This window comes from Rissa tridactyla, chromosome 17 (assembly GCF_028500815.1).
Source record: "Rissa tridactyla isolate bRisTri1 chromosome 17, bRisTri1.patW.cur.20221130, whole genome shotgun sequence".
Taxonomy (NCBI): Eukaryota; Metazoa; Chordata; class Aves; order Charadriiformes; family Laridae; genus Rissa; species Rissa tridactyla.
The window spans coordinates 2,670,730-2,692,189 of record NC_071482.1 but is presented as its reverse complement, the minus strand read 5'-3'; the positions used below and the strand labels follow the sequence as shown (position 1 = coordinate 2,692,189).

Below are 21,460 nucleotides of genomic sequence, written 5' to 3'. Positions count from 1 at the left end.
GCATCCCATAAGGCTATTGTCAGAAAGACAACAGTTAAATATGGATTAGCTTCCCAAACCTTTTTTGCAACTCCGTGTAATATGAAAAGGTTTATGATATTCCCTGCCTAGCCCCATTTTCTCCTCTACAGATATGTTAGTTTTGTTAACTGTGTTTGTTAACAGTTTGTTTCCAAAGTATGCAAGCTGAACTAGTAAAATAACTTGTGCTATTTCCTGAACATCCGGTCTACATCCCAAATAATTGATTACTTCTCCTCAGCCTTTCACCTAACTCCAGCTTGCATAACTTCATTCTCACATGGAAACATTTGCAGCTGTCTGATTTTATTTAGAAAACAAATTTTCTGAATTTTCTCTCATAAAAGACTGTTTTAACAGAAGCAGTAAATTTGACTCATTCATGAAAAATGGACTCTTCAGCCTAATTCATCCTTTCCCAAGTAACAGACAATTCCTATCCCTAGCTTGCTGATCAGCAAGCTATTTTTCTGTTCTGCCATGTGAAGTATAATTTATTTACACAACTGCAAAAAAGCTGCTGCAATGAGTAATTTATGCAGTGAGGAAAACTGACAACTGACAGCTCCTCTGTGCAAGTAAGGGGTCTGGAGAAGTAAAAGCTTTCTGCAACAGAAACAAAAAATACTCCAACATAACCACTGGGTCTCTAAATTAAACTGTAATCAAGAGCTTAGCTAACTTCAGCATGTTCAGAGTAGTTGTGGCATTAGCATTAACAGCACTATCAATCAATGGAACCATCACGTTGCAGGAAAAATAGTATGTATGTTTAACCAGTTTTTGTAACCACTAGTTAAAAAGTAAACTTAAGAAATGCACAATGTTTACAGGGTCAGAGAAGTCACATGTTTACCGCTGTAGGCAGCATGGCAAGCTACTCTGTGCAAAACAGGTGTATGTTTCTCCTTTGCATATAGATCTGCTAATTACCCTCTACATAATTTCTTTTATTGCACTGTTTCAGCTATATAGGCTACAAACTTCACCTTTGAGTGGGTTTTTTGTTTTGTTTTTAAAACTTCAAGTGACAAGTCTTAAAAAACCTTTTGCATTAGAAAGCACAGTGGACCTATAAAGAATAGGAACCAACAGCTTTGGAAATGTGTATAGCCTCAAGAATACCTGCTAATTACTGCAGCACAGCCAACCAATTATCAAATGACTTACCTTTAGCTTACTGCAAGCATATAACAAAATACCCAGAATGATTAACTCTTGAAATACTATTTGATTCCAATATCAAAGCCTGCAGAGGTTACCATTTTATTTTACCAGATCCGCCAATACATAGTTTGTTTTAAGAGACAAATAAGCTCCTAAGCTGTCAAAACTCGGAGGAGCAATATAGTATCTCCACTAAAAAACCCACTAAAAAACGCACACCTACTCAAAAGTCACGAAGTAGAATGCGATCTAGTTGCTAAGACTCAGTCTTTAAACAGTAACTAGAAGTTAATGCACGTACTTATTAGTTAGTAAGTGCATGCATAGCTTTAAAAGCACTCTCAAGAGCATTAGTTTTTAAACAGATATGGAAACAAGCTAAAGCAGAATTTAAATAGCATCTTTAAAGCTCTTCTAATAAAATGAGTTCTCTTCACAAAAATCGCAGTATGAGTTTATGCAAGAGTAACAATTTCAGCTGAATGACTATACATCAAAACCACAGAGTTAGAGACAAAAAAACCATTACAGTCCTAAGAAAAGAAAGGAAGCCATTGAGCATTCATAGCATTGGACGTGAGGCTAACTGTGGTGTTAGCCACAACAGGAGGATGCTTTCAGCACGCTGATGGTTAAGGTATGACATAGGAGAGCTGCATTCCCTTTTAACAACTCTATGAGTGCAACTAGTTTAAAACTGAAGGAACACACACTCACCCACATCCGCAAGCACAGTGAGTGTTAACACTAGTCTTTTCTAACCCTGTTCTCAGCAGCTCCGCTCCTCCACTGTAGTTTGAAAGGCAGAGAATACACCAAGGCTTGTGTTCTCTTTACATACACACCTTTAAACATTCAATATGCAATTGCAATCTTATTTTCTACTACTGGATTTTAAACTGCCTGCCTTACAGCAAGTGGCAAATAGCATCCATATTATACTCCCACACAGCCTACTCTAAACATATACACAACACAGTGTACCAAACCACTCAACACTACATGACACACATCTTGCAGCTATTACGAGCTCTCAAAGCAGCACAAGCAGCTACAAGACATGGTGCTCTCCGCAGCTGTGCTCCAATTCTGCCTCAATCCACCTTGGAGCATCACACTGGCGAGTCTCTAAAAAGCTTGAGAGGAAATACACAAAGAGCAATTTAGAAATAATAAAAACAGAAGGTTCAAGCGATCAAGATAATTTTGATCCTACGATCTAAGAGATTTCAGTCATTTCTAATGACTGGTCTGTTTGCTAATAGCAAACACCTGCACAGCTTTCACACTCGTTATGCAAACGGAAAAATAGTGCATTTGCTCTAAATCAAGAGATATTTGGGGGAGGAAAATAAAAGCATACGTAACAGGAAACAAAATTAATGCTAAATCTGGAAGACAGGAAGAAAGAAGCTTCAAGGACAAGAGGAAAAAAGTCAGAAAAAGTCAGACAAAACGATTATTCAGTAAAGCAGATTAGATTTTTAAAGGCATTAGCTGTAAACTTGCATGAGATCAAAAGCAAACCAGAATTTTTTATATATACACACATTGCCACAAGTACATTTCCAGTGAATACCAGATTCAGGTCATATTTGTTTGCTTCACAGGCTGCTGACAATCTTCCAGAAAGCTTCCCTCCCACTTTGAATACCTGAATTCATTAATTCTTACAAAATAAAATAAATTAATATTTTTCTTCAACTCCTAATAAGGTGAGAAAAATCTTTTAAGTTTATTCACCTTAAATTATTATATACATTTTAAATCTAAAGGTGAACTTATAGCAAAAATTCATTTACCTAAATTTCAGATGAAATAAATAGCTCTTTAGGTGTTCAGGTTCCAAAAGCTCACACAATCATGAAGTCTGACACTGGATGCGCAGCATTTAAGAGAATCCGTCGCTGAACCAAAAGTGCCATTCTTTGTGCAGATATCTCTTGCAGATATACAAATTATATGCACTGACTACTCTAAACAAATTTGAGAATTAAGAAAGTTACCATGCTCACTACCAGCACCTTCAGGAAAAGGGTGCCTGGTATTTCCCCTTTATGGCAAAACAGTAACGCTTCTTCCTGGTCTGAGTGAAAAGCTAAGGAAGATGTAATGAGATTAGCCAGGATGTGATTCTGCTTTTACACTTGTTTACAAATCTCACCACAGTTGCTTCCCTGCTAAGCTGTTTATTCATAAATGGTACAATTAGCAATTCCCCAAAGACTCCCATCGCCTCTGTGAGAAAGCAAGCCTCTACTGGAATCCTGTTTCTGAAGTTCAGATCTATTGATTTGTGTTTTCCTCCGCCCCTTTTTGTCAATTAGTTTGACTACAAACTGACTAGGATGATTAACTCTCTGGAATTATTTCTCTTTGCTTCTCTCTGAAAAACAAGGGACTGGAGGCGAGATGTTGGACTTATTATTGACGTAGCTATCTATCATTTACTCATCAGATGTTCCATACTTAATGATGGAGAGATCACAATACACACACAGTTGATCAGAACAAATATCACAAATGAATTCTAAATAGTTTCATATACCCTTTTAGCCTACTTCTGGAGGCAAAAAGCAAGTGTTCTAGAAAAGAACATCAACTATATGACATGGGAGCAATAAACAAAACCATTTTCAAGACAAATGCTACCCACTGCACTGTGGAAAAAAAAAAAATCACTTACAGTCTTGAATGATAATCTGTGTTGTTAATATCTCAAAGGAAGATACGAGAAGATGACCAGTTCTAGCAGAAGACCCAGAGATTAATTTTAATCAGTCTAATCAATTTATTCACAGTAAAAAATGCTTTACATACTGTGGCTCATTTTGATCCGAGTGAAGACTAAAAATAAAATGCAATTTTCCATTAAATATCATCTCATCCACAAAACGTGCCAGGCTAATGAACTCTTTTCTCCCCGTATTTGCTGTATCCATTATCTTCGATAACGCTTTTTGAAAATTCCAGCTAGCACCATCTTCCAAAACCCATTTCTCACCTGCAACAAGCCTACTAACCACAGTCTCCCAAAGCCAGGGGAAGCAGGGCAAGCAGATCACGTAACATCTAACTTTTGAGTTCGCACGTTACATTGAACCCAATTCCTGAAGGCCTCATACAGATAACTAAACTTTTAAAATAAGGAAGTATACCACGTGAAGATGACATATTTACACTCCCCAAACCCTGTCTCAAACAAACTCTGAGAGTTCCTCTAAGTTTCTGTTATAATCTCAAAGACATGATGCTAAACAATACAGAAAAACTTCCATTTCTTAATTCTTCAACACCGTCAATGAAAAATAAAACTGTATTAACAATGCTTTCTGGAGCCATTATCAGTCTTCTGTTGGAGTTCAGTATTATAGAATATGCTACATGGAGTTCACTATACCAGAAACATGTGCCAGCACTTCTCCACTCCACCCCTCCAATATTCTCCCTAGAGCAATATATTCAGCCATTGGGTGGCTTTCATTTTTTTCCACTTTTTTTTTTTAATTCAGCACCTACTCCAAAATCCTGAAATAAGTTTAAAGTTACAACTGTATGCTTTGTACATCTCTGTCCATTAGGCCTGCTGCCAACAGTTAGACAAATATGAAAGATTAACCTTTTCCAGAGCTTTATTCTACTCTTAAATCAACTTGGCTCTCCTTTCCTTAAAGCTGGATGAAAGAAAGCAACACCTTTTCAAGTACATTACAGTGCTCATCAAATTCATGCTCTTTTGTTCAAGAGAGCCTTATATTCAGATACAATTGCAGTTTCTACCTCCACCTATCCCTAGTAAGTGCTGTTCACCTTGAAGATGTCCCTTGATCTCAGCTATGCCTTCTGAACAAAATGAAAGAGAAGTTCACAAGTGTGGGACCCTGATCTACCTTAAATATGAAGCTTCCAATGTATGAAAGTTATGGGGTTTTAGTAAGATGTTTTATTGCCACAAAGCAAGGTTACTTCCCCACCCACCTCTGGAAATACCAGAGTTTCTGCTTCCAGAAAAATGAGAAGTTCTGTAAAACCTAAACACTAATTACAGCAAGTTTTAGTCTGGATGACTCTTTCCCTATGTAACAAAATATTCTACTGTCTCCTAAAATTGCCAGAAAGATCATCATGAACCTTATCATCATCTCTCACAAGGCATTCTCTATGCCTTGGACTTGCTCTTTGCCAGGACTCTATGCTCTTTGCCTAGGACTGCAAAACCTTTTCATAGCAGACTTCACTGTTTATATTAACCTAGCACACCTGAACTACACAACAACTAAGGCTATATAGGCTCTGAACACTTACTCCACTCTCAGATTTCAATATACCCAAGTATAGTTTACTTAAAACTCTACACTTAGACTTATATCTCTTCAAAGTCTGTTTTCATGTACAGATAATGTAGCAACCAGCAGACATTTGTTCAAGCTCTTATTCACTAAAGCAAATTTATATCAAAGATTTGAAAACATTCCTACACGTTACCTAGGCTGAGAGTTCTCTTCATACATCCTCTCCTTCCCTTCCTTGAAGAGGCTGATGGTCTGCTTGGTTTTCTTCATCAAGTTCTCCATGAACACCCGGAAATACTCATTTTCTCCTAGGGTCTCCATCTTCCCCTCGTAGCGTGAGAGGATGGTTCGTAGATGCTGGTAGGTATCAGGCAGCAGATCTAGGATATAGGGCGGGCTATTCTTCAAAGCCAATTTTGGGTTCTGACACAAACGCACCACCTACGGTTAATGAAGAAAATACCATTTTGAAAACTTAAAAATAGCAAGTCATGATTAGTTACACAATTCAGCATTACTTACAAAGACAGTACACTGAAACACTCCCTCTCAACAAACCACACCTGTTGCTCAAGTCCAGATAGGGAGCCCAGCTACCATAAAAGAATTGAGTTTATGGACAAAGTGCACATGGACTGACAAAACTCCCAACATACATGTGATTATATTTCATTAGGTTGCATTTCACTGCCAAGAGCATTTTCAAAAATGAAATTCAAGAAAATTCAATTGGAGTTTGTAAACAGCAAGGATGTAACTTACCATACACGTGTCTAGTACTTCCTGCCACATTTCAGACTCTGAACATGCCCAAAGGCAGAACTTTACCTGTCTATCTGCCCTGATTTTGGCTGCAAAAGCGACTTTTCACACCGATTCATATTTTCGGGACAAATGTACCCACAGAGGAAGCTCCACTGCTACAGATATCACTGATGCCAGTAAGTGTTCCCAAAGTGAAAGTCTTTGGAAGGCAACAGTGCTAGAAGAATCTCCTTTTCTTCCTCCTTGAATACATACAAGGACTAAGAGGAACAACAGCTTTTATGAATAATGACAACCACCAAGAAAGAATGAATGCAGAGGAATTTTTCTGTGCAAGAATGAGAAATAAGCTGTAGCATAATAGATATGGTATGAGGAGTCTGGGTAAAAGTTTAGCTCCCAAGAACTTGTGTCCTGACTTATGCATCAATTTTGCTTCTAAATTCTGTTAGATGAATCTCATAGCAAAACTAGATTCTTCACAATAATTGCTGAGGGTTTCTTTTTTGTTTGGTTTTTTTTTTGCCTTTTTTTAATAAAAACACATCCACAGTGATACTAGTAATTAGATTAAAGAGTTATTAGATTACCTCAACCTGTCTTCTGCTTGGTATACAACTAAAAAACTCATTTTTCTTCCTTCCAAGCCATATGTTCTCTATTTTTTTTTTTAGCAGCAAAATCACATATTCTCAAAGCTAAGAGCTTGAGTCTATCAACCCAAATTTTTGCTATCTACAGTGAATTTATTGGATCATCAATAAAATAATTTTAGGTGCTTACTTTTCCATTATGTTACTTGTGCCTTAACTACAAGTAGAATATTCCTGTTCAGAACTCACAGGCAATACAACAGTTGTATCTGTACACAAACAACTCGGGATGCAAACTGAGCTTAATATAGGTCTTTAACCTACAGGAACATAGAGCTTACATGCCAAAAGCTCAGGATAAGTTTATGTGCTAGCCAAAATTTTCCATTATCTAGACAGAGAATGATAGAGAGAGGTAATGGCAAAGCAGCAATTTGAAAAATTAGTGGTGCACTTTCAGTTATAAAGAGGGCTGAAACTCTAGAGTTGCATGGTCAGTATCAGATGAAGTTTACAAGCTAAGAACCAGCAGCTGGTATAGTCTTACTGCTGTCCTGCTGGCTAACAGCTTCTAGCTTCTGTGATTTACATCAAACTTGAGAGGAAGGCTGGTACAAAATGTAGATACAGTTTCCTAAAGTTCTTCACCAAAATGAATGTTATCTGACTGCTTAATACCAAGCACATGAATAAGGTCCAAACTAATCACACTGCCAGGTGTAGGGGTATTACAGGTATCAAGCAATGTAGCACTGCAGAATGCAAAGCTTAAGGGTAATGGGTAGGAAAAGGTAAAAGAACAATCTAACAAACTTTTGCAGTACATCACTTCCATAAAATCTTGTGAAACCTTCAAGGGGAATTGACTAGTTCCCCACAATGCATAGTTAAATACCTACTTCCCTTAAACAAAGTAATTTGTTCTGAAACAGTGCTTCAGCATTTAAGTTTGCCATTCAGGGTACATGCAAAAAGCAACCTTGTTGAGTTAACTGACATCTCTGATTTTATCCGACTTGCAGTAGTGCCTCTAATAAGAGCTGACTGAGAAAGACTCAATTTCAGCAAAAAGCACCCAGTGTATCAATACTCAAACAGAAAAACCTGACTGTCATTAAAAGAATTACCTGCCTGAAAAAGCCTCTGCAAGAATACACTGAAAAAACCTAGCAAAATTTTCCCTCCATTTTGAAGAGGCTGCCAAGGATTAGGAGGTCTAGATAATGAGATGGATGGTCAGACGACTGACTTATCCAATTGATTCTGATGCCTCAACTGCTGCTTCCGTGGAGCCTGTGAACATTGTACAATGAACCATATCAATGAATTGAGTCAACACATTTATCCCCTGAATAAGACTAGTTTCACTACGCAGCATGCATAGGTTCTAAATGTGCTCCTCAGACACAGCTGAACTGTGCTATGGAGAGCAAAAACTTTTCTTCAACAGAAATCGTTTAGTACACAGTGAGTTTAAAACCTTAATAAAACCACAGTCAGCTCTTATGAGGAAGCAACATTAAGCAAGCATACAAGTCAGAGTATGCACTTTTCTCAGTCATCTGTAACAGAAAAGTTTGGCTGTTACCCCTTGAAAATATCCAGCTATAGAAGCAGCAGACCCACTGTGTTTCAGTAATGTAACAAACTTCAATATAAATTAGAAAGATTTCCCCAGAGCAGAAGCAAGCTCTGCAAACCACTCATTCTCATTGTCTCTATAAGAACATTTCCCCAAGAAGTGACTTGCAAGGATATCTCAAATAGTTAACAGAAAGGCCCAAACTGCTGTAATTTTATTATCAAATGAGTTTCTTTATTTACCAAGTAGACCAAAATTAGCTAAGATAAGCATTCAAACAAAGCTACGTAACTAGGAACTGCTGCCTCTTGAGCAAATCTGGTCGTTTTATAACACAGCAGCAACAAAACCAGTTGCATTTTGCTTGTTTCTCTACGTGTGCACTTGCAGCATCGTGACGACGTCAAAAGGAATGTTCCCAGCCCTGGGAACAGCTGCCCCTCAGCAAGCTACCCTGCCTACCACAAGGATCAGCAACATGGAAGGAAATTGAGCAAAACGCAGCAAATATTTTCAATTAGGTGTGATGGCAACAAACATAACCAGTCCTTGTTTTTAAACTACCACCCAAACTCATCCAAGTTTCCCTGGCTTATGCTTTGTTCTCTCAGGAACAAGCCTTTTACAGAGACATTCTGGGGTTTTTAGAAATACCAGTAAAGCATTTTAAGCTTAGCACAAAGATTCTAAGAGGCCTGTGAAGGGCCCTAAAATTGAGTTCACCGATTTTCATTTTCCAAACTCACGAGAAGAAAAATAATAAAAAATAGTTTCCCCTCTCACTTTTGAGGAAAGAATCTGTTATCTATTTGTTCAAGGAAAAAAGAAATCTCATCTAGATTTTCTAGGCCTGGAATTAAGTCTTTCCCCTCAAGATTCTGCAGCTTGCCTTGACTGATCTCTGGTTTTCAAATCTCTCTTCCTCAGCACTGCTTCATTAGACTTGCACAAATAAAGGAACTGGGTAACTATCATAGGAAAACAGCAACACTATATACAGAGCACTGTCACAGGCACAATGTATGGATAACCTGAGAAATAGAGCAAGAACCATGAGCTTTTTTAAATACTGCAGTCAGGTTACATAGTTGGATTAGGTACATGTTAGTAGAAGCAAGGAATAAGCATTCAGGAAAAATGAGATACCTAAGCAAATGCACTCATTTAACAATACACAGTATTTGTTAGGCAGGGTGGAGTGTGCTCTTAACAGAGGGCACAAACCTACACAAATTGTGGCCCCTCAAGGGAGACTCACCAGCTGCAACACTAGCAGGCTGTTTCCTCCCTGAATCGCCCTCCCTCAGCTTCTCAACCCATCCTCTTGGTTCATTATTTTCCCCATTTTGCTCATCCCCAGTCCTACCCACAAAAAAGCTAGTGCCAGCCTGTTTGCTGCAGCCATTGATACGACACCCCATTTCTTGTTCTGGCAGAAGGTCCCCAGCACAGACAGCACCCACCTGCTTGCCTAAGACAAGGGACAGTGTCACAGCATTCCAGGCCTGACAAGCCCCCAGGTGCTTCTGTGCCAGATAACAGTTTTTCCTTTCAGCTCAGTTCTGAAAAGCCATAGTTCCTTCCTTCCTTTAAGAGCTTAATAGCTAACTTCTTATTGAAATCACATCTCATTTCATCTTGAGACAGCAACAAAAGAAAATCTACTCAAATGCATCTTACCTCCCACTGAATTTGGATTTGGCCTCTCTTCTACTTACAACGAAGGTGACTGTCCTGGTTCCGGTGGGGATAGGGTTAACTTTTCCTGGTATTCCATGCCATGTGAGCCACGCCCACCCTGAGCTGCCGGGGGAGGGGGCAGGAAGTTGCTGCTTAAAAGCGGGCTGGGGCGGCCCGGGTCGGCCCGGCGAGCGGCGAGCGGCGGGGGGAGCGGCGGTTCCGTAATCGCGTTTGTATATTCCCCTATCCGTGTTGTTGTTGTTGTTGTTGTTTGCCTGTTCCCTTTGCTGTTCTGTTAAACTGCCTTTGTCTCAACCCAAGAGTCTTGCCTTTTCTTACGATTCTTCCTGTGTTTGGAAGGCACGAGCGAGCGACACGTGGTTCTTTGTTGCCATCTGAGGCTAAACCACAGCAGTCCTTTTGGCGCCCAACGTGGGGCACGAAGGGTTGAGATAACGACAGAATCCAACTAGAACGTGGAAAAAACGGTTTTGGTTTTTTTTTGTATGCATTTATTTTATTAGGTAAGTAGTCACTGGTCATCATGTTGCTTGGTTTGTTCTCATGGTTGTGTTACATAAATTCCTATATGGCTTATGTACTCCCTGCGATGCTGTTTACCATGTCTGGAACAGGGATGAGGATTATCATTCTGCTGTCCTGTGCGATATCTGTTTATGATATGATAACATCACTGTTCAGACGGCTATTTTGGGGTGTTTATGCGGTTTTGCTGTCCTGTCCGTACATTGGACACCGTCTCTCAGAATTTGTTAATAATTTCCCCAGCCCTTTTGCCTCCCTTTTCTCCTTCGGGTCAGGTATGACAGCTTTTGAGAATTTTGAATATCCTTGGGATACTCAAACTAGCGTGTTCGTAGTGCTATGTCTCCTGAATACGTTCCAGGTCTTGTTTTGGGTTAAGCGACTATTTAAGACTACCACCCGGAGATCTGCTCCGAGGCTGGATAGTCAGGGGTGGCATGGCATGTGGGAGAGCATGGGCAGGTACCTAGAGAACTACTCACCTCCAATGGTCTGGGACTTCACCCCTGAACAATTACAGGACCCTGATAAAGTGGTAGAATATTTGAAGGGAAAATGCTGTGGCTATTCTAGAGAGGCACAACTCACCGCGCTGTGCTGGGCCCTGGCCAGTATCTACCAGGCACTGCTCAGAATTATGCAGCACCCTCAAGGGGAAGAGATGGAAACCAGACCTGCGGCGGCCCCTGTGGCTGCTGCAGCCCCTGCTGCAGCCCCTGCGGCGGCCCCTGCGGCTGCTGCAGCCCCTGCGGCGGCCCCTGCGGCGGCCCCTGCGGCTGCTGCAGCCCCTGCGGCGGCCCCTGCGGCTACTGCAATCCTTGCGACAGACACTGCGGCTACTGCAATCCTTGCGACAGACACTGCGGCTACTGCAACCCCCGTGGTAGCCACTGCCACTGAACCAGGGAACCAACCCATGCCAGTATCAGTTGCCCCCATACAGAAGAAGAAGTACACAAAGAAATCAGTTCGCTTAGTAAGAGATGATGATGAACCAGGGCCATCACGAGAGCAGGAGGAAGAGGCAGAACCAGAGATAATTACTCGATCCCTATCCTTGAGTGAGCTGCGGGATATGCGAAAAGATTTTAGCCGACTTTCAGGCGAGCACATTGTCACCTGGCTGCTCCGGTGCTGGGATAATGGGGCCAGTAGCCTGGAATTAGAGGGTAGGGAGGCCAGGCAGCTGGGATCCCTGTCTAGGGAAGGCGGCATTGACAAGGCGATCGGGAAAAAGACCCAAGCCCTCAGCCTCTGGAAACGACTCCTGTTAGGCGTGAGGGAGAGGTACCCCTTCAGCGAGGATGTTGTATGTCAGCCAAGCAAGTGGACTACCATGGAAAGAGGTATCCAGTACCTGAGAGAATTAGCCGTGCGGGAGATGATTTATTATGACTTGGACAATGCAGACTTACCCACAGACCCTGATGAGGTGCGATGCACAAGGCCCATGTGGCGGAAGTTTGTACGGAGCGCACCATCGTCATATGCCAACTCCCTGGCAGTAATGGAATGGAAAGGTGAAGAGGGACCAACGGTGGATGAGGTAGCTGGCCGGCTCCGGCGATATGAAGAAAGTCTCTCTTCCCCCCTTGTCTCAGCTGTGGAGAAACTGTCGCGGAAGGTCCAGCAACTTGAAGAGAATATGTCCTACTCCCCACCTGCACGGGCCAGCATCTCAGCTATTAGAAGCAGGCATTTCCCCACTCAAGAGAGAGAGTACAGAGGGTACACACCACGAGGCACCCTGTGGTTCTACCTGCGGGACCACGGAGAGGACATGAGGAAGTGGGACGGACAACCTACTTCGATCCTGCGGACACGGGTACAGGAGTTGCAAGGAAGGACAACCACAAAAGGGGATCCCTCCAGGAAAAGTGCCGCCCCAGTTTCCAGTGGGCCGTTCCCCAGACAAAGCAGAAGGCTTGATCTTGCTTCTGATCCTCTTGAAGGAACTTCCAAGTCATTTATGCAAGAAGTGAGTAATGGATACTATGACCAGTATTAGGGGGGCCCTGCCTCCGGCCAGGTGGAGGAAAGGGATAACCGGGTTTATTGGACGGTGTGGATTCGATGGCCTGGCACATCAGACCCACAGGAGTATAAGGCTCTAGTGGACACGGGTGCGCAGTGTACTTTAATACCATCAAGCTATAGAGGGGCAGAACCCATTTGTATTTCTGGGGTGACAGGGGGATCCCAAGAGTTGACTGTACTGGAGGCAGAAGTGAGCCTAACTGGGAATGAGTGGCAAAAGCATCCCATTGTGACTGGCCCAGAGGCTCCATGCATCCTTGGTATAGATTACCTCAGGAGAGGGTATTTTAAGGACCCAAAAGGGTACCGCTGGGCCTTCGGCATAGCTGCTTTGGAGACAGAGGAAGTTAAACAGTTGTCTGCCTTGCCTGGTCTCTCAGAGGATTCTTCTGTTGTGGGGTTGTTGAGGGTCAAAGAACAACAGGTGCCGATTGCTACCACAACGGTGCATCGGCGGCAGTATCGCACTAACCGAGACTCTCTGATTCCCATCCATGAGCTGATTCGTCAACTAGAGGTTCAAGGAGTGATCAGCAAGACTCGCTCACCCTTTAACAGTCCCATATGGCCGGTGCGAAAATCTAATGGAGAGTGGAGGCTAACTGTAGACTATCGTGGTCTGAATGAAGTCACGCCACCGCTGAGTGCTGCTGTGCCGGACATGCTAGAACTCCAGTACGAACTGGAGTCCAAGGCAGCCAAGTGGTATGCCACAATTGATATAGCGAATGCATTTTTCTCAATCCCTTTGGCAGCAGAGTGCAGGCCACAGTTTGCTTTCACTTGGAGGGGCATCCAATACACCTGGAATCGACTGCCCCAGGGGTGGAAACACAGCCCCACCATTTGCCATGGACTGATCCAGACTGCACTGGAACAGGGTGAAGCTCCAGAACATCTGCAGTACATTGATGACATCATTGTATGGGGAAACACAGCAGAAGAAGTTTTTGAGAAAGGGAGTAAAATAGTCCAAATCCTTCTGAACGCTGGTTTTGCTATAAAGCGAAGTAAGGTCAAGGGACCTGCGCAGGAGATCCAGTTTTTAGGAATAAAATGGCAAGATGGACGCCGTCAGATTCCAATGGATGTGATCAACAAAATAGCAGCTATGTCTCCACCAACTAGTAAAAAGGAAACACAGGCTTTCTTAGGTATTGTGGGTTTTTGGAGAATGCATATCCCAGATTACAGTCAAATTGTAAGCCCTCTGTATCAAGTAACCCGGAAGAAGAATGATTTTAAATGGGGTCCTGAGCAACGACAAGCTTTTGAACAAATCAAACAGGAAATAGTCCATGCAGTGGCCCTGGGGCCAGTCCGGGCAGGACAAGATGTTAAAAATGTGCTCTACACCGCAGCCGGGGAGAACGGCCCTACCTGGAGCCTCTGGCAGAAAGCACCAGGGGAGACTCGAGGTCGACCCCTAGGGTTTTGGAGTCGTGGATACAGAGGATCCGAAGCCCGCTACACTCCAACAGAAAAAGAGATATTGGCAGCATATGAAGGGGTTCGAGCTGCTTCGGAAGTGGTTGGTACAGAAGCACAGCTCCTCTTAGCACCTCGACTGCCGGTGCTGGGTTGGATGTTTAAAGAAAGTGTCCCCACCACACATCATGCAACCGATGCTACATGGAGTAAGTGGATTGCACTGATCACGCAGCGAACTCGAATGGGAAACCCCAGTCGCCCGGGAATTCTGGAAGTGATCATGGACTGGCCAGAAGGCAAGGATTTCGGAATGTCACCAGAGGAGGAGGTGACGCGTGCAGAAGAGGCCCCACCATATAATAAACTGCCAGAAAATGAGAAGAAATATGCCCTGTTCACTGATGGGTCCTGCCGTATTGTGGGAAAACATCGAAAGTGGAAGGCTGCTGTGTGGAGTCCTACACGACGGGTTGCAGAAGCCAGTGAGGGACAGGGTGAATCGAGCCAGTTTGCAGAGGTGAAGGCTATTCAGCTGGCTTTGGACATTGCTGAGCGAGAAAAATGGCCAGTACTTTATCTCTACACTGACTCATGGATGGTGGCAAATGCTCTGTGGGGATGGTTACAGCAGTGGAAGCAGGGCAACTGGCAGCGCAGAGGCAAACCCATCTGGGCTGCTGACCTATGGCAAGATATTGCTGCCCGGATAGAGAATCTGGTTGTGAAAGTACGCCATGTAGATGCCCACGTACCAAAGAATCGGGCCACGGAGGAACATCAGAACAACCAGCAGGTGGATCGGGCCGCTAGGATTGAAGTGGCTCAGGTGGATCTGGACTGGCAACATAAGGGTGAACTATTTATAGCTCGGTGGGCCCATGACTCCTCAGGCCATCAAGGGAGAGATGCGACATATAGATGGGCTCGTGACCGAGGGGTGGACTTGACCATGGACACTATTGCACAGGTCATCCATGAATGTGAGACATGCGCTGCGATCAAACAAGCCAAGCGTTTGAAGCCTCTTTGGTATGGAGGGCGATGGCTGAAATACAAATATGGGGAGGCCTGGCAGATTGATTATATCACGCTGCCACAAACCCGTCAAGGCAAGCGCTATGTGCTCACAATGGTGGAAGCAACCACTGGATGGCTGGAAACATACCCTGTGCCCCATGCCACTGCCCGGAACACTATCCTGGGTCTTGAAAAGCAAGTCCTGTGGCGACATGGTACCCCAGAGAGAATTGAGTCGGACAATGGGACTCATTTCCGAAACAGCCTCATAGACACCTGGGCCAAAGAGCATGGTATCGAGTGGGTGTATCACATCCCCTATCACGCCCCAGCCTCTGGGAAGATAGAACGATACAATGGACTGTTAAAAACTACACTGAGAGCAATGGGTGGTGGGACTTTCAAACACTGGGATACGCATTTAGCAAAAGCTACCTGGCTAGTTAACACCAGGGGATCTAACAATCGGGCTGGCCCTGCCCAATCAAAACTTCCACGTACTGTAGAAGGGGATAAAGTCCCCGTAGTGCACATGAAGAATATGCTAGGGAAGACAGTCTGGGTTAGTCCTGCCTCAGGCAAAGGCAAACCCATCCGTGGGATTGCTTTTGCCCAAGGACCTGGGTGCACTTGGTGGGTGATGCGGAAGGATGGGGAAGTCCGATGTGTACCTCATGGAGATCTGATTTTGGGCGAGAATAGCCAATGAATCAGATTGTGTGCTGTTATAGCAGTTTCCTCAAGATCTACATCTTCAGCCTACAGACTGCGTGCATGAGCCACACCAGGTGCACCAGTCACAAGCTCCGAAAAATACAGCATGCAACAGACCAGCACCACCCAGCATCTCACCTGCCCTGAGAGACTGTTCTAACAGATGGAGCCCAAAGCCGTGGATTAAAAGAACTCAACGGACACTTTGGAGGGATGACCCATAAACTAAGGGTATTATATGTGTGTATATATATATATATAACAGGGGAAAGTAGTGGCAATTCATTGGAACCTGCTGGGCATGGCATAGATGGTATGGAATAAGGGGTGGATAATGTCCTGGTTCCGGTGGGGATAGGGTTAACTTTTCCTGGTATTCCATGCCATGTGAGCCACGCCCACCCTGAGCTGCCGGGGGAGGGGGCAGGAAGTTGCTGCTTAAAAGCGGGCTGGGGCGGCCCGGGTCGGCCCGGCGAGCGGCGAGCGGCGGGGGGAGCGGCGGTTCCGTAATCGCGTTTGTATATTCCCCTATCCGTGTTGTTGTTGTTGTTGTTGTTTGCCTGTTCCCTTTGCTGTTCTGTTAAACTGCCTTTGTCTCAACCCAAGAGTCTTGCCTTTTCTTACGATTCTTCCTGTGTTTGGAAGGCACGAGCGAGCGACACGTGGTTCTTTGTTGCCATCTGAGGCTAAACCACAGCAGTGACCTACAGTGGCATTTCTCTATATGATCTTTGGGAACTGAATGACGTCAGTTTGCTGTTTAGAGATAAGCTTTATCTCAAAGTTCGTCTTCCTCCTTCATGTCTTACTACATGTACTGTACCATTCTTCTGCTACATCCCTTATACCTCATCCCAAGCAGTTCGTGACTATACCACTTATACCATCCACAGCAATGAACTCAAGTGGTCTGCATTATCTGCTGCCCAGATCGCATTTGCAAGAACTGAATCCTAATCTTATCCTTTTGCGTGAAAAAGTACAAACTGTTTTCACCAGTCAATACATCATACATTTTCTTATACTAAGCAATGCCTTATTTGCTAGACAGTGATAAGATGAGCAAGCATAATAAAAACAAATTAAGAGCAGTTCCCCCCTCTTGAACCAATCTATGCACTTTACTGGGTTCAAGACACTGCAAGGTAATTGCTATGTTGCCTACTGTGCTATTTGTCACTGCAAGCTTGCAGGCTCACCAGACGCCTGACAACACATTCAGCTTCCAAACACACATTCAACTTCTATTCCATAGATAAATGCATAAACATCACCTAATTCAGCTGAAGGTGAACATCCTGCTGCACATTGATGAAAAGGGCTGTTTTACATCCCTACTATATGTGACCACATGCAACTGCAGGAGGAACAGTTAGTACTGACAGAAAAATCAGAACTTTAAGCAAAAGAATCTGAAAAACAGAAATACATCAGGCAGCTTATGGAGAACATTATGGGGAAAATATTTGGACAAGAATCAACTTGCATAGGAAATTCATCAGTCACATCTGAAAACAGAGATGCACGAATAAATAATTAGCTGGTGTTGTCAAAGCAGAGTAACAAATCAGGTTGTGAATGTACTGTATGCACACAGATAGAGCACACATTTCTAAAAGGCAAACACATAATCTATTAAACATGCACACAAGTGTTTTGGTGTTTTTTTATCTGCACCTGCAATTTCATTTACTTGGCCCAGAAGACTAACCCATTTTCAATACCTCCCATCCACTTAACCCTTCTCACCACTAGTTTCACGAGCACTGGCAATTTGCTACACAACTAAAAAGATTTTTTAATTCAGATATGCTTTCATAAGTGTGCATAAGTACAACTAAAGTCTAACTGAAATCTGAAAGGCTTTTCGCAGCCAAACTTCTCCTCCTGTACAACTCAGACTGACCACCTAATTCTTTAAGACTTTAAAAATTAAGCCTACACCTATGAGCTTTTTGGATGCTGCCTACAAGCAAAACTATGAAGTCAGTGCACATTTAAAAGAGGTTACTTTAACTTGTGACAAATACAACAGCAGCCTTGTTTTTTTTGTAAGTGGTATTATGGTGGAGAGGGTATACAGCCAAAGACTGGCTATGTAGATCTGAAACCAAAAATATGCCCCCCCACCCCCCCCAAAACCCATCCCACTGCAATTCAAAAAGCTAAGGTAATCAGGCCAACCTTCTCCTTTGAACAGACCAGGCTATGAGGTCAAACACAGGTTGACATTCACAACTATATCACATGTACATGAATGAAGATGTGCATTCTCACAAGCTGTATCTGCAAGTTAAACTTATTTCTAAGAGGATCGCATTTCCATGCTCAAACTACTTTTCCCACATTAGCACTTATGCTTGCCCTCAATGTTTATAAGAGAGCCATTGGCACTTCTCAAAAGACTTTTTTCTTTATCCCAATCTCTCTCTGTAGAAAGTGATCAAAGCTCATCACAAGCACAGCAAGGCACAACTATAAAGCATGCCTTTTGTCGAGCCAGCCAACACAAAGTGATTTCTTGGCATGAACATAATTTAATATGTCTTTAAAAAAGTCATCTACTCTGCCTGCTTTAGCACTTACTGCAGGAGATTCAGACACTGCATGCATAAACAACGCAGGGAAAAGAGAAAGAAAAGTTGAAATGCATAAGCCTGCAGGGCAATTGGATGAGGTATGCCCATCAGCCCCGCTTCTGCTCCCAGAGGGGAAGAGGTGACACTCCCCAAGGACTGCAGGCAACTTTGGCAATGCTCTTACTCTGCACTACTTTCAGGGCCCTGAACCCAGCATTATAAAATGCACTGCACGTTTTAGACTCCCAACACGTCGAGCCTAGCCTCAGTTCTCAGGGGTGAACAGTAATAACATCAGAGGATCAATCAAAATACCATGAAAAGTGTTAGAAGATTTTTATTTTATGCCCACTTCTGAATGCCTACGCTCACTTACTAGGTCATTCTATAAATAATGCTAGCATCCACTAACAACTCACCCGGATTTCTTAAAACAATGGATTTACCAACACACCTAGCCAGGCTACTAAATCAACTGCCGTACCCCAACACACCATCAGGCCAAAGTTTCTGGTGTCTGCCCCCGGCAACAGCTATTTCCTGGCATTTTAGAAGGTGGAGGAGGGGAGAGAGTCTTAATGACCCCAGAGTGCAGTGCCCCGCATAAAGGCGTGGGACTGGAAGATAGCCTTTCCAACTCCAGCATCACAGGTTTTCATTGTTTAACATTAGATTTCACATGCCTTATCTTTGTGTAACTACATGCATTTATTGCAGAAGGCTTTATTCAGACTTTTACAGTCTTTATCTAGCTCACAGTTTTAAGGAAAAGGTTTTGTGCTGACCTCGGTAACATGTCCCTATTAATTCAGAAAAGAATAACCTGAACTGCCACAATAGAAATGCTCAGGCTCACCGTCCAGTACCCACACACCAGTCTCTATCACAGGCTGAGGCTCACCTTCAGACAAACAAATCCCAAATTCTTCCCTCATGCAGTTATACACAGGTAGGACTTATTGCTGACACCACCAGGATGCACCTGCAGCTCCCAACCAGGCCCTACCCGTACCCAGCCTCTCTCCCCCCACCAGCACCACCACTGCCCACCCCAGCCTCTACAAGAATACAACCGTACAAATTCCGGATCCTCTTGAGCAGGTCTGCACCTTCTGCCCCAAGTCTTCCCCTCTTTCTCCAACCTGTTTCCCCCACATCCCTGCACGCAGCTCATCCCTTGCAGAGCTGCTGCTCTCCCCTCACACCTTCCAGGCTTCACATCCTACCCCGCCTCTGGCCTCTCCTCCACCGCACACCTCTCCACCAACTCCCACGTCCTCCCCCCGCAAAAACTGTGCCACCCTATCCTGCGCCCGCGCAGTTCTCGCCCCCACCCAAACATTTCACCCCAAGCCACACAGCTCTCTCCCCCGCCAGCCAACACTGTAAAGCCCTGCAGCTCCAAGCTTACCCCACCCCAGAGCCCCCTCTGCCCCCAGAGCCACCCCACCGCCCCAAACTCCTCAGCCCAGCCTTACCCCAGCCCTGCACAGCCCTGCCTGCCCTAGCCCTCACTGCCCTACCCTAACCCCCGGCCCCTCCCAGTCCCCTACCCGGCCTAAGGCCCTACCCCAACCCACAGGGCCTGCTCTCGTCCCAGCCCGACCCCCCGGAGCCGCCCCACAGCCCTCCCCGCCCGCCCAGGCCGGCCCACCTTGTCCATCAGCTTCCAGCACTTCTCCACCATCTTCTTGTCCACGGCGCCGGGCTGGTGCGGGCCGAGGTGGTGATGGTGCGGCTGGAAGGCGTCCTTCATGAGCCCGATCAGCCCCCCAGGGCCCTTCTTCAGCGGCGCCGACATGAGGGCGGCGCGGGGGTGGGGGGCAGCCGCGAGCGCGCCCACACCCGCGCCCGACCCGTCGCCCCCGTCCGGCACCGGGCCGCAGCCCTGCAGGGCAACCGGGCGCGGGGGCGCTCCCGCGGGCAGGGCAGGGCCGGGCTGGCGGCGGCAGCGGGAGCCGCGGGCGGTGGCGGCGGCGGGGGAGCCCGGTTCTATCGCCGCTCCGCCTTCCGCCCCGGCCACGCCGCGCGCCGATTGGCTGGCGACGCCCGAGACCGCCCCCTCCGCCGGGGAGGAGCCGGCGCCGATTGGTCGGCGGGGGAGGGAGAAGGGCGAGCGGCGGCCCTGCCGGGAGGCCCCGCCCCGCCGCCGTGGGACAGGCGCAGGGAGGTGGCGAGGGCGGCGCGGCGGCCATGTTTGGTGCGGGCGGGCGGGGCGGGGTCACCATGGGAACGGCGAGGGCGGTGCCCGGGCCGCGCTGCCCGGCTCCCGCCGCTCCCCTCCAGGGATGGAGCCGGGCCGCGGCGGCGGTTCGCTCGCCGTGCCCTTCCCCGCGGCCACGGTCTCGCAGGTTGCGAAACAGGATCGTTTCCCCTTTCTAGCAGCCGGGTTCCCTTTTCTTCTTTCGGCCCGAAAACGGGGAAGCGGCCCCGGGAACGGCTCTGCGCGGCTGCCGGGCGGACTCTGCCTCCGCCCCGTCCCCCGCGGCTGCTGCCGCCGGCGGGCTCCTCCGCCCTCCCCACCGGCCTGGCGAAACCTCCTCGCCCCGGCCGTGGGAAACCAGAAGCGGGCCCTCCGCCCGCTCGGGCCGCGGCAGGACGAGGGCTGAGCCCGGCCCGGAGCGGGGACAGCACCCCAAACGTGAGCCCCCGGCAGCAGGGCTGCCAGCCCCCGCGGCGGAGAAACCGACCCCACTCCGCAGCCACCGGGACCACACTCCCGCGATGCAGGGTGCAGGGTGAAAGGTGCAGGATGCAGGATGGAGGATGCAGGATCATCCCGGGCACTGGTCCTGCTGCTGGGACTGTGCTCAGTGGCAGATGCCAGGCAGGAGCAAAGCCAGCCGCAGGGAGCTGAACCAACATCTCCTTCGGAGGGATGAAAATGGGAACAGCTAGTAGCACTGTGGTGCATTTGGAAGGCACCTGGCTGCAGAGGGAGAGGCATCTCCCTCTGCAAAGGCAGGGGAAGGAAAAGCCCACTGGAGCTGCTGTCTGCGTTACTTGTAGCCCGGCTCCAACAGATCCCCGGGGGTC

At 45.8% G+C, this 21,460-nt stretch overlaps 1 protein-coding gene across 1 annotated transcript in view; it reads right to left on the bottom strand.

Annotated features, from left to right (window-relative positions):
* Positions 1 to 20,358, bottom strand: part of CBL (Cbl proto-oncogene) — a 50,776-nt gene extending 30,418 nt beyond the window's left edge. Inside the window, exons 1-2 of the mRNA XM_054222986.1 lie at positions 20,079 to 20,358; positions 5,674 to 5,921 (exon numbers count right to left, since the gene is read on the bottom strand). Of these exons, the coding sequence (XP_054078961.1) occupies positions 5,674 to 5,921; positions 20,079 to 20,225 (395 nt within the window). The 5' untranslated portion in view covers positions 20,226 to 20,358. The remainder of the gene's footprint in view (positions 1 to 5,673; positions 5,922 to 20,078) is intronic.
* Between the last annotated feature and the right edge of the window lie 1,102 nt (positions 20,359 to 21,460).